This window comes from Ambystoma mexicanum, chromosome 13 (genome assembly GCF_040938575.1).
Source record: "Ambystoma mexicanum isolate Mex_15411 chromosome 13, UKY_AmexF1_1, whole genome shotgun sequence".
NCBI classification, from domain to species: Eukaryota; Metazoa; Chordata; class Amphibia; order Caudata; family Ambystomatidae; genus Ambystoma; species Ambystoma mexicanum.
The window spans coordinates 49,771,424-49,792,103 of record NC_090938.1 but is presented as its reverse complement, the minus strand read 5'-3'; the positions used below and the strand labels follow the sequence as shown (position 1 = coordinate 49,792,103).

The 20,680-nt window shown below is 49.7% G+C and overlaps 1 protein-coding gene across 1 annotated transcript in view; it reads left to right on the top strand.

Annotated features, from left to right (window-relative positions):
* Nucleotides 1-20,680, top strand: part of SLC26A9 (solute carrier family 26 member 9) — a 501,176-nt gene that overhangs the window by 91,506 nt on the left and 388,990 nt on the right. The window contains exon 4 of the mRNA XM_069633170.1: nucleotides 220-395. Coding sequence (XP_069489271.1) covers nucleotides 220-395 — 176 coding nt within the window. The remainder of the gene's footprint in view (nucleotides 1-219; nucleotides 396-20,680) is intronic.

Sequence of the window (20,680 nt, the reverse complement as noted above, 5' to 3'; positions counted from 1 at the left end):
TAAACATTTTTTAATTAAAAAGTAAAGAAAATAATTTGAAGTTCACATTGCAAATTCTGGGCACCTCTCGGGAAACATTTGGATTCCTTCTAGGGTTCCAACAGATAGTAAATGAAATGTTCGGACGGGGCATAATGGCCACAGATGATACCTGGAGTAAACATGCTTCTGTGACTAATCCTGGCCAAGCGTGTAACACCTGCTACTTTTCTTCTCAAGGTACCTTTGCTGTTATCAGTATTATTGTCGGCACAGTTTGCCTCGACCTGGCGCCAGAGTCTGAATTTCAAACACATAATGCAACGACAAATGCAACAATCACTGACACAGAGGCAATGAACACGGCCAGACTTAAGATCTCGGCTACGCTGGCCTGCTTAACAGCAATCATACAAGTAAGTTCCCCATGCCTCTTAATTCCATCCGAAGCATGGCCATATAGAAGTCCAAAATGCAGTGGTTGGAGAAGTGGCCTGGTCTGCTTCATTTTCCGGCAGGACCTTTACCAGAGAAGGCTGTAACTCTGTCATGGAAGCTTTATTAATATTCTTAAAGTCTAGAGTATCTCGTACTATACAACATGGCAAGAACACATTTGCTTCCTTGCTTCCAATACTGACATTATTATTCTAAGATATGCTTTGTAAGTTATCTCGTTCTGTTCTATGTTATGTCATGTAAGATTGTTATGTCTTGTGTTGCTTTGTGCTAAGTTGGGTGTTGTTCATTATAATGTGTAGTGTTGTGGTGTTTTATGTTTTACAACTTTATTATTGCTATTAAAACATTAAATTCACTGCAGAAAAATGCCTGCAACACAAATGCAGGTACTAAATTATATTGAGTTATGCTATGTTGTTTCCTGTTGCACTAATGTTTTATTATTTTATGTTTGTGTGGCATCTCGTGATTTTGTTGTGTGTAGCATAGTGTAATGTGTCACTAAAATGTAAAGCTGCTCATCCCACATTTTGTGTTTATTTAAATAGTGGTACATGCTGCCAATCTGTCATGATAGGATCTGTATATTAGGTACCATCTACAAGACAGCAATGAGATGACTTGTTCAAAATAGCAGGCTTTGAAGAGCCTTCTGTGTATAAACAGTACCCCTCCTAGTACAGATTGTTAGTGTGTTTGCGGTTCAGAGATTAGGAAGAGTGTCAATGTTTGTCTTTCTGACGCGGGGTCCTGGTGTCAGAATGAACTATGCAAAAGCCACACTGATTTGGGCCATGTCCTCACTTGAATTGGCAGTGTGACAGGGGGGCCCGCCACAAAGCCACACTGACTCCGATAACAACCCTAAGGGTGTTTATTAAAATTCTTTACAGATGGGATAGCCATATCTCTTGTGGCAAATGTATCTGGTCCTAGCGAGGATTAGGATATTTGGCTCTAGTGGCGTCTTAAATCTCTGGGACTATCCCGGCCTTGTCCCCGCCTCCCTAAGCTGGACATCCCTATCGGGGATGTTAGGAGGACTGGGATTGGTAACCCCTAACTTTCTATCATTTCCTGGCCTTCATGTGTTTCCCCTAAATCGTTGGCTACCTGACTCCCTAGGCATCTTCTAACTTTCCCTCTTTTAGCCCATTCAGTAGTCTCAGGGAGTAGTGAAGGGTGCCTTCTTTCGCCCAGTGTGACGCTCACTCCTTTCACACCCTGTCATACCTGACCCTTCGAAGGGATTGTGTCCTCCGACGTATTCCTCATCTTAGATATCTCCTTCCAGCTCTGCTGGCCTCGGAAAATGTTTTCTCTCTAGAGGGCGCTGCGCGTCGACGTCCTCCGAGTCGATGTCCCTCGACAGCCGCCGTATCGACGTCGACGTCATCCTGCCTATAAAGGCCGCGCGCAGCGTCCGTTGCTCAGTTCCGTTTTGTAGCCCACAATAATACTTTCTGGACTAAACTAATCACCCTGAAGGAGCGTAAGCTGCAACAACAAGGGAAGTAGAACTGCGGGGATGGATGGGAGGGTCGATGAGGAATACGTCGGAGGAACATCCTGTCGAAAGAACATTACAAGGTAAGAAGTAACTTGTTCTTCGAATGGATTGTGTCCTCCGACGTATTCCTCATCTTAGATAGGCTCCCATAGCAGTATTCTATTATCGGAGGAGGGAGTACTGACTTCACGCTGTCTTCTATTGATGAATAGAATGCAGTACAGCCCTTCCAAACCTAGTCTCTTGACTGGAGGAGGAATCCAAATTGTAAAAACGTGTAAAGGTATGGACAGACGACCATGTAGCGGCCGCACATATGTCTTTAACCGGCACGCCTCTTTTGAGGGCTGATGAAGCTGCAATACCTCTGGTCGAATGAGCCCTAAGGTTTTGAGGGGGCTCTTTCCCTGCCAGTTTATAACATTCCAGAATGGCTAGAATGATCCATCTGGAAATGGTCTGCTTAGTTATTGGTAACCCCTCCTAGTACAGATTGTTAGTGTGTTTGCGGTTCAGAGATTAGGAAGAGTGTCAATGTTTGTCTTTCTGACGCGGGGTCCTGGTGTCAGAATGAACTATGCAAAAGCCACACTGATTTGGGCCATGTCCTCACTTGAATTGGCAGTGTGACAGGGGGGCCCGCCACAAAGCCACACTGACTCCGATAACAACCCTAAGGGTGTTTATTAAAATTCTTTACAGATGGGATAGCCATATCTCTTGTGGCAAATGTATCTGGTCCTAGCGAGGATTAGGATATTTGGCTCTAGTGGCGTCTTAAATCTCTGGGACTATCCCGGCCTTGTCCCCGCCTCCCTAAGATGGACATCCCTATCGGGGATGTTAGGAGGACTGGGATTGGTAACCCCTAACTTTCTATCATTTCCTGGCCTTCATGTGTTTCCCCTAAATCGTTGGCTACCTGACTCCCTAGGCATCTTCTAACTTTCCCTCTTTTAGCCCATTCAGTAGTCTCAGGGAGTAGTGAAGGGTGCCTTCTTTCGCCCAGTGTGACGCTCACTCCTTTCACACCCTGTCATACCTGACCCTTCGAAGGGATTGTGTCCTCCGAAGTATTCCTCATCTTAGATATCTCCTTCCAGCTCTGCTGGCCTCGGAAATTTTTTTCTCTCTAGAGGGCGCTGCGCATCGACGTCCTCCGAGTCGATGTCCCTCGACAGCCGCCGTATCGACGTCGACGTCATCCTGCCTATAAAGGCTGCGCGCAGCGTCCGTTGCTCAGTTCCGTTTTTCCGCGCTTACTCAGTGCCTCGGAATACCGTTGCTCAGTTTTTGTCAGATTAAACCTATTTACCTCGAGTCATTCGATCCGTACTCGATGGCTTCCTCGTCGGAACCGACAACTCCTCGATCCGGCTTCAAAAAATGCCGAGATTGTGGGAAAAAGATGTCGTTGACTGACCCTCACAGAGTTTGTCTGTGGTGTTTGGGAGCTGAACACCATTGTTCGGAATGCGAGGACTGTATGTCCATGACAGCTAAGGCCCTGAAGGAGCGTAGGGGGAAGCTGGAGAAAGGTAAGACTTTTAAAGCTTCTTCTTCGTCGACGAAGTCGAGACACTCGTCTCCTCGTCACCATTCGCGCTCCAGGTCTCGGAGTGGGTCTCATCACTCCTCGAGATCGAAGCACTCGAAGAGGAGACGTCGAAGATCCCCTTCTCCGTCTTCCTCTTCCTCTGTTTCGCCAAAAATAATCCCTTGCCCCACGAAACATAGTTCCCGGGCTGAATGGGAGGAATTCAGCAAAAATATGATGAGCGTCTTCGAGAAAGCGGTCTCGACCCCCTCGAAGACTGCCGAGAGCGATGCTCTGGTCGAAAGACCCGAAGGTCAAAAACGCTGCGAGTCGCAGTACCCTGCGAAGGAAACCTCTCGAGTGCGTCTCGAACCCTCGAGTAGGATTATGACCTCCAAACCTTCCTCGAAGGTTCCGTCGACGCCGTCGACGAGGGTTCCGTCGACGCCGAGGTCGATGTCTTCGACGCCGTTGTCGAAGGGACCTTCGACACACGGGTCTGTCGACTCGATGCCAGCTTCGACACCGGCGTCGACGCCAAAAAAAGTCACGGTTACGACACACCCAGTGACTATCCCCAGGTCCTCGACGTCGATGGCTTCGAGATTGTCGAGTAGAATTCCAATTCTGTCGAGGTCTTCGAGGCCTCCGCCTTTGTTTTCGACGCCACGCTCGAAGCCTTCGACGTCGGCGTCGACGACATCGACGTTTTCGAGACCGATAATGACAAGTTCGGCACCCTCTGCCTTGGAAATGGGATTTATTCCTTTTATGAGTTCAGAACAATTGAGAACTATGTCCTCAATTTTGGAAGAGGGTGAATTGTCTGAACAGGAAGACACATTTGAGTTGCAGGGACCTGTAACCCCAATTAGAGAGGAATTTTCCTCTGAAGAACGCAGGTTAAAGGATCTTCATGATTCCTTACAAGAGGCAAGTGGGTTAGACACTTCCCCTGAGGTGGAGTTTGCTAGGCCAGACCCGGGGGAGCATGCTGAAACCCCCTATAGAGCCTTAATGGCCAGGATCACAGAGTTCATGGGGTGGTCTGCACCTTCACAATCTTTCCAACAAGATGACCTCACGGATATTCTTGACAAAGGCCCACAGGAGGATCCTGTGGTGCCTTTTCATAAAGCTCTCCAGAGGAAGATCATGACAAACTGGGAAACCCCAGATGTAGTACCAGCAGTAAATAAAAAACTGTCTACAAAGTACAGGGTATCTTCTACAGACCCGGAGTTTTTGTCTAAACACCCATCCCCAGAAAGTCTGGTGGTACAGGCCGATGTCAAGACGGCTTATCCTACCGTCCCACAGGACAGGGACGATAAAAAATATGATGCTATGGCAAAGAAAGTCTTTTCAGCATGTACCATGGCGTTAAAATCTGTTAATGCTACTTGCACCCTTGCTAGGTTCAGCCATACACTTTGGGAGTGTGCTTCTACAGCGGCTGACTGCATCCCGAAGGGAGAGGAAAGGGATGCGTTCCTGAATATTATACAGGACGGTAAAGACGCTATGTGCGAATCCCTCCAGACGGGCATTGATTCGGCTGACAGTATCAGCAGAGCAATGGCGGCAAGTACATCAACCAGGAGATTCGCTTGGTTGAGAAAGTCTGGTTTTGCCCCAGATGTGCAAGCCAGGCTCTTGAACATGCCATTCGATGGCTCTTCTTTGTTCGGGAAAAAGGCGGATGACAGTTTAGAGAAACTGCAAACTTCAAAAGCAGCAGCAAAATCCCTAGGAGCTGCAATCCGTCAGACTCCTTTTCGTCCCACAGGAACCTCTGCGAGGGGCAAGTCCTTTCGCTTGTACTCCGCATTCGGAAGAGGTAGAGGACGACCGGCTCAAAGGGGACAAAGAAGAACTACCCGAGGTGGACGGGGTAGATATTCAAAAGCCGCAGCAACAGCAGGTGCCTCTTTACCATCGGCATCTGCATCAGCCGCCCCAAAACCACTCAGAGGACTTCCCTCACAGGACACCTGTAGGAGGCAGGTTGACTCAACATCTGGCGGTATGGCAGGCTATCACGTCAGATGCTTGGGCATTGGAAACAGTTGCCCAAGGTTACTGCCTGCCTTTCCTACGTATACCTCAGAGTCATCCACCGGGGATCAGCTCTCAGAAAGCTCCAGATCCGCTCTTCTTGCAGGAAATTTTGGACCTGCTAGAGAAAGGTGCGATAGAACCGGTACCTGTAGCGGAGAGGAACAAGGGCTGGTACTCCCCTTACTTTCTCATTCCAAAGAAAGACGGAGGACTGAGACCCATCTTGGACTTGAAAGAATTGAACAAATTCCTCAGAAAAGACAAATTCAAGATGGTCACTCTTTCTCAGATCCTCCAGGCCCTTCAGTTCCAGGACTGGTTGGTATCTCTGGACCTTCAGGACGCTTATTTCCATGTGCCTATCCATCTCAAACACAGGAAATACCTGAGGTTCGCAATTGGCAACTCTCACTATCAATTTCGAGTGCTGCCATTTGGGCTGACCTCCGCCCCGAGGGTCTTCACCAAGTTAATGTCGGTAGTGGCTGCAAGTCTAAGGAGGGAAGGGATTCACGTCTACCCCTACCTGGACGATTGGTTGATCAGGGCTGTTTCTCCGGAACAAGCTCAGATCCAGCTAAATCACGTGTGCCACTTCCTTCACAGACTGGGCTTCTCCCTCAATTTAAAGAAGTCACAAATGATACCATCGCAGAGACTCCAGTTCATAGGAGCGATCCTGGACACTTCACTGGGAAAAGCCTCGCCACCAGAGGTGAGGGCTCAAGATATTCTACAGATGGTTACCAAGTTCCAACATGCCCAACGTCTCCCAGCCTTCGACTTTTTGAGGTTGCTAGGCCTCATGGCATCCTGCATTTTCCTAGTGCCAGATGCTCGCCTGAGAATGAGATCCCTCCAGTGGGCACTGAGGACTCAGTGGTCACAATTCTCAGGGAGAATGACAGATCTTCTTCAGGTTCCCGGCAGGGTGGCTCGAGACCTTCAGTGGTGGGCCTGTCAGGAGAACATTCTGAAAGGAGAACAGTTTTGGCAACCCTGGCCGGAGATAACAGTAGTCACGGATGCCTCACTCACGGGGTGGGGAGCCCACGCCAATGACTTGACCATCAGCGGTCGTTGGTCTCCATCGGAGTCCAGACTACACATCAACCTGTTAGAGCTGAGAGCCATCAGACTTGCGCTGAAGGCGTTCCTGCCAGCTGTACAAGGGAAGAACGTCCTGATAATGACGGACAACACGGTGGCCATGCATTACCTCAACAAAAGAGGAGGCGTAGGATCACTACCCCTGTGCAGAGAGGCGATGCAGCTCTGGTTTTGGGCAATTCAAGAAGGAATCTCTCTATCGGCAGTTCACCTAGCCGGAGAGAAGAACTTGACAGCGGACGCTCTGAGCAGGCAGAACACAGTCTCCCACGAGTGGGAGCTAGCTCAGGAAGTCCTTCAAGAGATCTTCGCCCTTTGGGGAACCCCTCAGGTAGATCTGTTCGCCACCAGCCTAAACAGGAAATGCGACCTGTTCTGCTCAAGGGAATTCCCCCCGAGAGGAGCTCTGGGAGACGCGTTCATAGTGGACTGGGAGTTTCCGCTTCTGTACGCGTTCCCACCGGTCCCTGTCATTCCTCAAATGATCAGGAGGTTGAGAAGATTCCGGCGAACCATGATCCTAATTGCCCCGGATTCGGCCAGGAGAACGTGGTACCCGGACCTTCTAGACTTGTCCATCTGCCCTCCAATTCGACTTCCACTCAGAGAGAACCTACTCTCACAGAAGGGAGGTCAGGTTCTCCATCCAGACATCAAAACCCTCAACCTTCACGCTTGGCTTCTGAAAGGCTGAGGTACAAGGATTGGGACCTCCCTGATGATGTTATGGAGGTGTTGCTTTCGGCAAGGAGGCCAGCAACAAAGTCTTTATACCGCTGCCGTTGGAACAGATTTTGCAGCTGGTGTAGAGAACAGAATATCGACCCTTTTTCATGTGGTACACCAATGGTTTTGTCCTTCCTACTATATTTGTCAAATTCAGGCCTTCAAGTTGGCACCATTAAGGGCTATCTCGCAGCGCTATCCATCTTTAAGCGTACTGCGGAGGAACCATCCTATTTCAAATTACCCTTGGTAATACAGTTTCTAAAGGGGTTAACCAATGTTTATCCCCCAAGACCATTCCAAGTTCCGCTATGGGATTTAAACTTAGTACTAACTTTCCTGATGGGTACACCTTTCGAACCTCTCCATTCTTGTTCGTTAAGATTCCTTACCCTTAAAACTGTTTTATTAATAGCACTTACATCTGCTAGAAGGGTGAGCGAATTACAAGCTCTTTCTTCTAAACCCCCTCACACAATATTTCACAAAGACAAAGTTGTCCTGCAAGTGAAGCCTAATTTCCTCCCAAAGGTGGTTTCTGAATTCCATATCACTCAGAAGATTACCCTACCATCTTTCTATGCTCCTCCACACCCGGGGAAAGAGGAAGAGAGGTTACACAGGCTAGACCCTAGGAGGGCTTTAAGTTTTTACATCAGTAGACTAGCCAGGATAAGACAGGCAGACCAGCTGTTTGTAGGTTACACAGGTCACAAGCTGGGGTTACCAATAACTAAGCAGACCATTTCCAGATGGATCATTCTAGCCATTCTGGAATGTTATAAACTGGCAGGGAAAGAGCCCCCTCAAAACCTTAGGGCTCATTCGACCAGAGGTATTGCAGCTTCATCAGCCCTCAAAAGAGGCGTGCCGGTTAAAGACATATGTGCGGCCGCTACATGGTCGTCTGTCCATACCTTTACACGTTTTTACAATTTGGATTCCTCCTCCAGTCAAGAGACTAGGTTTGGAAGGGCTGTACTGCATTCTATTCATCAATAGAAGACAGCGTGAAGTCAGTACTCCCTCCTCCGATAATAGAATACTGCTATGGAGCCTATCTAAGATGAGGAATACGTCGGAGGACACAATCCCTTCGAAGAACAAGTTACTTCTTACCTTGTAACGTTCTTTCGACAGGATGTTCCTCCGACGTATTCCTCATCGACCCTCCCATCCATCCCCCCAGTTCTACTTCCCTTGTTGTTGCAGCTTACGCTCCTTCAGGGTGATTAGTTTAGTCCAGAAAGTATTATTGTGGGCTACAAAACGGAACTGAGCAACGGACGCGGCGCGCGGCCTTTATAGGCAGGATGACGTCGACGTCGATACGGCGGCTGTCGAGGGACATCGACTCGGAGGACGTCGACGCGCAGCGCCCTCTAGAGAGAAAAAATTTTCTGAGGCCAGCAGAGCTGGAAGGAGATATCTAAGATGAGGAATACGTCGGAGGAACATCCCGTCGAAAGAACGTTACAAGGTAAGAAGTAACTTGTTCTTCTCTTATACTGCTCTCTTTAAGAGATTCTCCTCCCGCGTCGTTACTGTCCCTTCGATCTCTCACAATGCCTTTCCGCCTCCACCCTTTAATCTTACTTCTTCTCTCCCTCCTGTTCTTACTATCGCTCTTACCTCTAACTACCCCTCTGCCTTCGTTACCTCCTTCCTCTCACTCTACTTCCCCGTCTCTTACTGTTCCTCTAGTTATAATCGCTGATTCACTTTATGCCAATAGCTACTGCTATTCTCCTACTCACTGTCACTCTTCCCACACTTTGTTTATTTTTGTTACTACTTCGGTGCCCTGCTCACCCTTTTCGCTATCACAGAACACAGGGATATGGTGCCCGGCTCACCCCTTCCACTATCAAATAACCCAGAGATATGGTGCCCTGCTCAACCCTTTTCCTTTTCTGCCAGTCCAACCACTACCTCTCTGCTGCTCCTACTCACACTCTACTTCCAACTCAAACACTCCACATACCCCCTCCTAATAACATACTCTGCACTCCTTTCACTCTAACCTCCACTGTTCTCTCAGACGTCCTACTGTCCTCACCCAACTAAGCCACACTAAAGCATTCACACAGGCTTAGTTAAATACCCCCGCACCCTCTCCCTCCTAAGATGGTCACCTACCTTAACAAACAGCTTACCTAGCCCCAGGGGGTGCGACAGGGGGAGGCCATGGCAGGGCTTAAAAAGCCAGCCCCTTTCCAACATGGATCCTGCTGGCGTCCAGGTGCATTGAGTTGCTAAAGGCCTGCATGACCATTTTAAAATAATATTATTCTCTGGTGGCATAGTGTATTCAAGGCCTTTCTGGGGCATTTATTTATTATTTAGAATAACCCCAGTGGGCTAGCAGGGCTCCTTTACTGTCATGACTCCAGTAGATACAGTCTGCTGGAGCCGGCCAGTGCTGTGAATAGCGTGGCACCCCTTAGTGCTGGGCATCCCCTTGTTGCATCCATTTTGCCACGATTCCCAGCGTCTCCTCAGTGCACGTCTTCCCCGGCTGCTGTGATGCTTCTGTGGCAAGGTGCCACCATCACTGAAGGGAAGAACGGTGGGCCTGCTTGTGTTCAGGCACCCGTGTTTGTTTGGGTTTCCACCCCACCAGACCCCTTCTTGACAGGGCCACAATGGTGGCGCTATCACAGTAGCCAGTATTAAGTGGACATGTTTCCAACACTGCTCTGGAATAGCTGGACGGGTGTGAGCAGGTCCACATACAAATCTGGAACTGCAATATTTGATATGATTGATATTATTGGTTATTTATAACACGCTTAATACCCTGAGGTTTCTGTGCAGGGACCCCGGGATCGAATCTGTACTGCTCAGGGGGCGCTGTTGCGCTCGACTAAGATGGCCGCCTGAGCACGTCGCTCCGAGACGGGGAGAATCCTTCAGTCCTTATTTGCCTCGATACCGCCACGGTTTATCCTAAAAACGTGTGGGCCGCTTACCGAGGACCTGCTGATCCCCTTGGCTGACCGGCATCTTCCGGAGAAGAACTGTTGGGGAGATCCCCGCGTTGCTGTGTTTCCCGGCCTGGAGGCGCATTATCACCCCGCCCCACGGGCCCGCGGAGGACGGATTCCCTGACACACGGGCACTGGGGATCGAGAGGCCTGCATGGGGAGGGGAGACCGCCACTTGGCGTGGCACGGTCAACCAAACTGCTTTCTGCGACCGCGACTGCGGTGCAGAGCCCCTCACAATCCCTCCGGCGGCAAGGCGGCCGCTGAAAACCCACCTACCTGCTTCCATCAGATCCCGCTCGGATCCCACCTGATTTTGCCTGCCGGCTGCGGCCGCTGTGGAGGCGCCGCCTAACTCTAATATCGTTCGGACGGGCGGTGGACTGCACGGGCCCCTGGCTGCAGACCCACTTACCCGCTTCCATCAGATCCCACTGGGATCCCACCTGATTTCGCCTTCCGGCTGCGGCCGCTGTGGAGGCGCCGCCTAGCCTTAGCATCTACAGACCGCCGACGGACTGCGCAAGCCCCTGGCTGCCAGCCAAAGCTACAGAGCAAGCACATGCGCCATTGCAATACTGGATTGACCCGCGCTGGGCTGTGCTTCATCCAGCACCCTAAATATCCACGCTGGCCTGCCCACTGCTCCCTATGTCATGGTGAGCCCACTGCTGCAACTCGCCCTGCATTACAAACTATTGATATCTATTAGGCCACCAGCCTGTTGAACTGGGTGCCCGGCACCTTGTGCTGTCTGGAACCTACCACCTCTTGGCGCTCACCTGGTGATAACCCCCCACATGGGCAGGGTCCCCAGCTGACCCACCGCTGCCTGGTGCAGGGGCACTGGGGCGGCGCACAGGGAGAGTTGTGACCACCCCTTCAGCAAGACTCAAGGTATGGAGACCCCCATGCGCACTTTTACCCTGCAAGCTGCCACCCGTGGGAACTAATACCACGCTACGCCTGCCATCACTTCCTTATAACACCAAAAAAGCTACAGAGCAAGCACATGCGACATTGCAATACTGGATTGACCCGCGCTGGGCTGTGCTTCATCCAGCAGCCTAAATATCCGCGCTGGTCTGCCCGCTACTCCCTATTTCACAGTGAGCCCACTGCTGTAACTCGCCCTGCATTTAACAAACTATTGATATTTATTAGGCCACCAGCCTGTTGAACTGAGCTCCCTGCACCTTGTACTGTCTGGAACCTACCACCTCTTGGCACTCACCTGGTGATACCCCCCACCCGGGCAGGGTCCACCTCATAGCTGACCCACTACTGCCCTGGGACTCATAACGACGATCCCACTGGTCCGCCGCGACAGTGGTATCACGTGGCCTGGGTCAGGGGCATTAGGCGCAGCTCCCTCACTCCCCACGGTACCGAAAACTCCCCGGGAGTAACTACCACGCTGACCCCACTGCTATGATCCTGGCATAATTAAAAAGCAGGTACCAGGATTGAACTCCAATACCACGCAACCGCTCCGTGGGGAGCCAACTACACGACACATTGCCTATCAGGGAGACACCGGTGAGGGGACGTGGACGACTACTTCTACCGGCCCACACCTCTAGAGACCTTCCCTTTCCATCACCATGACTAAAGGAGCAGGCGCGGGCAAGAAACAGAGCTCTTTGAATATGTTCGCCAGGACACCTGCCAAACCACCAGCGGATTCACCTGAGGAGACGCCCACAACGTCGGCCCGCTAGCCCCCGATGACTCACAAAAAATGTTGGAATATATTCACGAAGGGTTCACCACTATTCACACCAAGCTGGATGACCTGAACGGCACCATTTCATCTATAAAGGCGCATATAGAGAAAACAGATGGCCGAGTGGCGGAAATCGAAACTAGAATGGGGGCTGCCGAAGACGACCTGGGCTCCCTACGGGCCACAGTCTCCTCACTCTCCACTCGTATGCTGGCGGTGGAAAAAAAGAATGATGACTTGGAATCCCGCTAACGGCGTAATAACCTACGCATTATCGGTGTGCCCGAGGACAATATTAATGAACCCATGGAAGATTTCATGGAACACCTGCTGCTGTCAGTTCTTGATTCCCCAAAACTCGCCCCGCAGTTCGCGGTGGAAAGAGCCCACCTCTCTCTGACAGCGAAACCTAAACCCGTGCGCCTCCGTGCCCCATCATCGCCAGGATCTTAAATTTCCGTGACCGTGATGCTCTACTGAGAGCGGCAAGACTCAAGGGGGAGTTGCGGATGGGGGCAGTGAGGATCCACCTTTACCCTGATTTTTCTGTGACAGTGCAGCAGGAACGTAAAACCTTCATAGCGGTGAAGAAATGCTCTGAGACCATGGAGTCAAGTACTCCATGCTATTCCCTGCCAAATTGAGAATAGAACATTCTAACCAAACATTCTTCTTCATGATCCCGGAGGAAGCCTCAAAGTTTATAGACGAGCACTTCCAAGGCTGATGTGTAACCACCGTCCTAGCACCCACACGACTTAACCATCTTACACCGACTCCCTGCCGGGAAACGCGCCCTCGGTGGCACTCATACGCACTTAAAGACATAATGCAGGAAGCACATCGGCATCTGAATCTTGTTTATTCTCCGAACTGTTGACCACCCGCTTATGCAAGTTTCTACTAATATCATTTAAAGAAACTCTGGTATCGATAAATCTTTTTACAGACCCCCCGTCTATGGCGCCCCCGCCAGGCCAGCCAGCAGGCCCCCAGGCGCTGATGCCGACAAATTTGTTGTAATTGTGGTTCTACTGGTTTGTCATTCCTCCGATTGGGGGGGGGGTGGGGGGTGGGGGGGAACTGGGAGTTATGTTAAAAAAAGACTCGATGACTACAGGAGCTGCCACACACACCTCAGTTATATGGCGCGGAGGCGCTGATGGCACATCGTGCCTGCCCCCGTTGGGCTGGCTATGGCTACAGCCGTTCCGCGCCCCGGAGATCAACCGACACCTCCACACAAATGGCTAATAGTGACTTGGCATTCATGAGCTGGAACATAAGAGGCCTGGGTAACCATAAAAAGATGAGGCAGATACAATTGTACGCGGAACGCCACGACATTAAAGTCCTATGTTTGCAGGAGACCCATGCCCGTTCAGAACAATGTGAAAAATTTGCTAGACAATGGGGGCCTCAGAGATACTTTACCAACTATTCCACCCAAAGTAGAGGGGTCCTAACTTTGATACACAAAAGCCTAAAGTTCACATGCACCCGCTCATCAATTGACCAGCAAGGGAGGTATGTGCTGATCCAGGGGAAACTACAAAATCAGGAGATAATTATATTAAATATATATGGCCCGAACATCGATGACCCCGAATTCTACATAATTCTGGCATCAGTCCTGGAGAGCTACCCCCTGGTCCCGATCATATGGGGCGGCGATTTTAATACTATTCTTGATGTCGACCGGGACAGATCTGGCTGTAGACCCGGTCAACTGTCTAAAGCAGCCCATGCAATATTGACTACACTCCCCCGCTTGGCGCTCGTGGTTGCCTGGCGACTCATGTACCCTGACTCCCGCACATACTCCTACTATTCCACAGTACACGATTCCCACTCCAGGATAGATAGGTGTCTTTTATCGGACATACTGACCAGGTGCCTATCTCGCCTATCGATCCTCCCTAGAACCTTTTCCGATCACTCACCAGTGATTGTTTCGCTCAACTGGGGGCCTGATTATAATAAAACAAGACAGTGGAGAATTAGACCCCACGCTCTACTTGACCAAACCTTCGCATCTGAACTTGAATCCTCCATCGAGGACTTCTTTGAGATTAACACTAACTCTGTCGCAACACAGGCTAGCCTCTGGGAATCATTTAAAGTATACATTAGGGGTATTGCTATCTCCAAAGGGTGCGGTATCCTGAAGGGAATCCGCCGGGAAATCGGCAGTAGCGAATCAACCTTAACTACTTTCAAGGCCCAATATGCCCTGGATCACCCTCCTGAAACGCTGGCACGGCTGGGGTCGGAATTGGACACATTCCGCACTCTAGCAGAGCGGGAAGCCAAATTCTTAGACAGCCCGCAGGCAGTTAGGAAAATGGAGAAGGCGAACGACCAGGGCGACTGCTCGCTAGGTTGATTCATCGAGAATTTGGGGCCCCCAACATACCGGCGATAGAGCGACCGGACGGAACACTAGCTACATCCCCTCAAGACATCAACTCGGAATTTCTTTCATTCTACACCTCACTATACTCCAAAGTTGATGGCCCCCACGTATCCGAAATAGACTCTTATCTGGAAAGCTTCCCTCTCTCGGTCCTCTCCACTGATGCTAGTGCTCTCCTGGAGGAGCCGTTTACAACGGAGGAACTCACCGAGGCCATTGACTCGTTGGCGTCGGGGAAAGCCCCTGGCCCAGATGGACTCCCTATTGACCTGTATAAGCGCTTTAAGTCTCTTCTAGTGCCACACCTATTGACTCTATGGGAGGAGACGAGTGAGAATGGTATACTCCCGCCCTCTCTCCAAGAGGCAATGATAACGGTTCTTCTTAAACCGGGAAAAAACCCGGCCAATATGGCTCATACCGTCCTCTCTCATTAATCAACAGTGACGTTAAAATATATGCGAAAGTACTGGCTATTCAACTGTCCTCATTTATGTCTCACATCATTCACCCTGACCAGTCCGGGTTTGTCCCTGGTAGATCCACTGCCCTGAACTTAAGAAGAATCTTCAATGCGATCAGTAGGATCGGTCCGGAGGTACAAGCGGTGGCGGCCACCCTAGACATGCAAAAAGCGTTTGACTCGGTGTCATGGGAATATCTATGGCGAGTCCTCGAGAAGTGCAAGTTTGGCCCCAACTTGCGCGCCTGGGTTAAATTGCTTTACACTGGCCCATCGGCCAGGGTCCGCACAGAGGACAGGTGCTCTTCTCCCTTCCAGATAGCTCGGGGAGCACGGCAGAGCTGTCCCTTCTCACCACTTGTGTTTGCTATAGCCATAGAACCCTTTTCCGACATGCTATGCCAAACACACTCCCATAGGGGTCTGCGCACTGCTGGTCAGGCCGACATTGTTTCGCTGTATGCTGATGATGCCCTCCTTTATATCCGCTCTCCGGAAATCAACCTAGCCCCTATTCTAGAGGACGTGGTCCGCTTCGGACACGTTTCGGGTGTAAGAGTAAACCGCTCTAAATCTATCCTATTCCCACTCACAGACTCCACACTACCCCCCTCCGACCTGGGTGGATTCACATGGTCCCAGTCCAACATTACTTATCTAGGGGTGGTTGTATCCCGACATACGACGAGGCTACGTGAAGACAACTACTGCAACTACCTCACGCAACTGGACACTAAAACAAAGAGTTGGACTAGACTCCCTATCTCCTTAGCAGGTCGGATAGGCATACTCAAAATGGTGGTGCTGCCCCAGCACCTTTACCGTTTTACGAATATTCCCCTGTGGCCGGGCGATGATTTCTTTTGTTCGCTACGGCGCATAACTAACACCTTTCTATGGCACTCCGGTGCAGTTCGTCTGAAACTGACCACACTGACCACGCCCAAGGAACTGGGTGGATTTGGTGCCCCTGATTTCACCAAATATTGGTTGGTGGCTCAAGCACAATTTGCCTCCTACTGGTTTAACACCGCAGACCCCCCACCACACGTCCGGCTGGAGAAGCGCACAGTCAGTGATCAAGAAATTGGGTCCCTTATTCTTAAACCGGTCCCAGCTGATCCAGACTCGGGTGATCCTGTCGCCAGCACGTCCTTGGCTTTAACTAAACTCTGGAAGCTGGTTCCAACACCCTACCCCTTCACAGGGACCTCCCCCTCTGGAACTTCTTTCCCGATGTCCCCTATATCTCACAATCTGTAGTGTCCCGCTGGGCGGACTCAGGCCTCCTGGTTCTCAGGGATATTTATAAACAGGGCAAATTCCTTGAATGGACAGATCTCCAAACCCCCCTTAAACGGAAGCCGTCCGTATGGTTACAATACTCTTCCCTTCGGGAAAATCTCAAGGCCAGATACCCCAATTTTCCCACAATACCACCAGATGAACCCATAATCGAAGAGTTATGTAAATTTGACAGCTTTAGAGGCAAGATATCTAGGCTCTATACCTTAATGCAGACTGTGGCTGCTCCCTCCTTTGGTAAATTGAGAGGTAGGTGAGAGGAAGATCTTGGAGTAGAGATCACGCATGAACGCTGGTCCCGCATGTGTGCTCGCATCCACAATGTATCCTATAACTCCCAGTTTAAACTAATACAATTTAAAGTACTACACAGATACCATCACACTCTGGGCAGACTACACCACATGTTTAATGAACTTTCTTCTAGCTGCCCCAGGTGCGGTGCGGATCAGGCCCCCTACATCTATATGATCTGGAGCTGCCTGCGGCTCACACAATACTGGTCCGAAATATGCATCACATTGTCTGCTGTACTAGATTATACCATAGATCCATCCCCATTGCGATGTCTCTTCCATGACTTCCCTAAACTGGGCAGAGACTGCAGAAAACTGGCTGGACTGTGTATGATACTGGCAGTGAGCTACATCCTGATGAACTGGCTCCGGCCCAGGGCACCCACGTACACACAGTGGCTCAGGACGCTAACATGGGCACAGGACACCGAGGAGGCATGGGGAGCACTGCAACATCCGCACTCAAAACCAAAAGATATCTGGCGCAAATTTCGCGATTACATGTCCGCTGCAACCTCAAATTCGGACAATGACTCATCCATATCTGCCCTCTCCCCCGTACGATTGTCATCCCAAGAATAAGGATTCTTAAGCTTCACACCTTTGCCTCCACTCAGCACCCCAACCCTTTTTTGACTCAACCGGAAACCAGCAACGTATCGTGAAACTTGTATTGTGTAATGGTGTATACTGCTGTTGTGTTGTGGGGGTCTCCTTGTTTTGTATGTCGTCAAGCCAAATAAATAATAAACATTTTTTAAAAAAAAAAAGAATCTGTACTGCTCTGTGTAGTTTTGCTTCCAAGGCGAGCACGTTGCCTCTGAGCTATCCTCCCGAGAAAGATGTTTCCAGATGTTGCTCCAAAAGATATCCCGGCAGGGACTAAAGCAATTTTCTTGGGCAACAGAGAATGACCCTTATTGTAGAAAAAGTATACTGAGTTCACTGAATAAATGGATTGACTTGTAGGCTAAAGAACGAAAAAGTCCCATTAAACAACGTTCTTATATATCTGATTGTTATGAGGTCAGGGAGCAGAGTAACGCACTATTACAAGGTCAGGGAACGGAGTAATGTCCTGTTATGAGGTCAGGTAGCAGAGTAACACCTTGTTACACACTCAGGGCCCGGAATAACGCCCTGTTACGAGGTCAGGGTGTTGACTAGTGTCCTTTTAAGAGGTCAGGGAGCGGAGTAATGCCTTGTTACAAGCTCATGGCACAGAGTTACGCCCTGTTATGAGGTCAGGGAGCAAAGTAACTCCCTATTACGAGTTCAGGGAGCAGAGTAACACCCTGTTATGAGGTCTGGGAGCAGACTAACACCCTGTTACGAGGCTAGGTAGCGAACTAATGAACTTTTACGAGGCCAGGGAGTGGAGTAACGCCTTGTTACAAGGTCAGGGAATGGAGTAAAGTCCTGTTATGAGGTCAGGCCACAGAGTAACGCCCTGTTACAAGGCCAGGGCATGGAATAATACCCTGTTACAACATCAAGGCGTGGAGTAATGTCCCTTTAAGAGGTCAGGGAGCGGCATAATGCAGTGTTCCAAGCTTACGGCACAGAATTACACCATGTTACGAGGTCAGGGTGTGGATTAATGCCCTGTTATGAGGTCAAAGAGCGAAGTAACGCCCTGTTATGAGATCAGGGAACGGAGTAACACCCTATTACGAGTCAGGAAGCAGAATAGCACCCTGTTGCAGTGTCAGGACACAGAGTAATGCCCTGTTACGAGGTCAGGGCACGGAGTAACGAACTGTAATGTGGTTGAGCCATGGGGTAACGCCCTGATCTCGTGCAATGAATGTGCACATGGTGACATTACTCACATTACCACTTTAATATAATAAAGGGCGACACAGGACTCAAGGTGGCCAGTTCCAGTGTACATCACATAACGACTGTTGCTTTTACTGCTTTTTACTTTTGATCCTGTGAGGAACTTGATCATCTGCACGCAGAGTGTACGCTCGCCTGGTCTTTTTGATTTAAAAAAAAATGAAAATGAATGATGGGAGATCAACCTCAGAAAATGTGTGGGGCTAATCTGCACACATTTATCCTGCCCACCACACAAAACACAGAATCACTTGTACTCCGTGAGGACACAGCCTACAGGCGCCGTCCTCTCCTGTCATGTTCAGCTGGATTGTGAAAGCCACAAGTACATCAAAAGCATCTCAGAAGGGGGAAGGCGACACCTTCCTCCGGCCATGGGCAGGTAATTAAAATATCAAAAGCTCCATGGATCCGCCCTGTTCTTTTTCTGAGTTCTGTGTGGTAGCGGCGCAACTGATGAGAGTTGATTGAAGCAGGCCTGTGAATAGGCCTGGTCACAGAACTTAACAATGGGCAGGAATACGAACACCTCTGATATGCAATGTTTCACCTTAAAGCTAGCTCCCACCCCCCTGTACGAAGGGCAGTGAATGTCATGTCTGGGACAACTGTTTAGAGTAGACAAACTCCCTTTCAGAGGGACAAATTATGTGATTTGAGGGAGACAGAAGTCTGTTCTAACCACAAACTTCAAGGGAGAACTGCACGTTGATGAAGAGCCACAACGGGCTCAGTTAACCAGAGAGACACTTTGATCTACAACAGACAGGAAGATAGGTGGGACTTAGGAGTACATGTTGTTCTCCTCTTACCTATCCTGTTGCAAAGCACTCTGGTCCTGACCTCACATATAACAGAAGAGTGTTGGTGGGGACCCAGGATTGGTTCCCTAAGGTAGGTTTAGCCTTCACCAATCACTCAGGCCCATTTGGCTTTAAAAGAGGGCTGAGCCTCTCACTTAGCAGATCATCTGAAGGCTTCACCAGAAGCAGGAAAGAAGAACTCAGCATTGGACCATGGCTGAAGGTAAAGTCTACCTCACAGCTTTCGCCAAGGAAGGAAGGCCAGGATTTCCAAGAGGGAAGCAAAATCCCTCCCCTAAACACCTCACAGGGAACAAAGGGAGATGCCATACTCAGAGGACCCGTCCAGCAGCTCCAGAAACGGGACCCAGCCAGCACAAAGCATGCCCTGCTAGGTTCTGCTAGCAAACTTCTTAGGTGGGAAGTGCCAGAGAGTCTCTGAACCAACATGACCCCGTCGAGCATCAAGATCATCTCAAGCACCAGGTACATTGTGGTTCTGTCCCCATGGTCCTTCTCTGAATGCCCCTATTGACATTTACGACCCCTTGCTCCCTTGGTCCTGAAACCAAATAACCTTGAACAGTTAAGGCTGATTGCTTTACCGACCATCCGCCTGTCAATATCAAGAGTGCATCCCTTTCCTTCGTGAATCTGACTGTTCTTTACAGGGTGAGTTGTATTTTGTAGTGTGCTAGAACTGTCTGTTGTAATAATAATAAAGTAGATATTTTTATACAGCCTTGACTGGGCAGTCACTTTTATCATTGTGTAATAATTGTATGTTTGCTGTGTTGCAACTAGCCAATGATCCACTACCTTGCAGAGATAAGCGTGCTGTTTCATGTACGTTGGACAAGGAGGTTTATAATTGACTTGTGTTTCAATCTGTTCGGATCGCTTCTGGTGTACTAGAGGTGTGGGGCTGATCAATGGTTTAGAAACTGATATTCATCCCTGGACCACTGGTGCCCCGGAAGTTGATTCGTCACATTGGTGGCAAGAGGTTGGATCAGTTGGAGCCTTACACACAGCTTAGTACCCAACGATAAAAGTACTGTTGCAGGCAATGTTTAGCCACTGCTAGGTATTAGTAATAGTCATGAATCTTGACATGAAGACTGTAAAAGGCAGGACCAAGGATGTCCTGCATGTCTTATATCAAGAAAGGGGACTTCCCAAAAGCACTGAGGTTAATAAACCTGAGTTGCAGATTAGCCTCCATGCTTGGGTAGAAGCAAGGGCGGTTGGGGAGAAGACCCCAGGGGACGGGCGAGTGTAACGCTCACCTGATTCCCACCGAGGCGCAGGTCTGGCTTCGAATGCTGGTGCTTCTTCAATGGTGAAGCGCAGGACTCTGAAGATGGACAGGAGGGCCCTCTACTCTGGCTTCTCCGGCTCGCAGGAATATTCCCCTGTGCGTGAAAAGGGAGTATTACCTACTGACTGAGTTATGC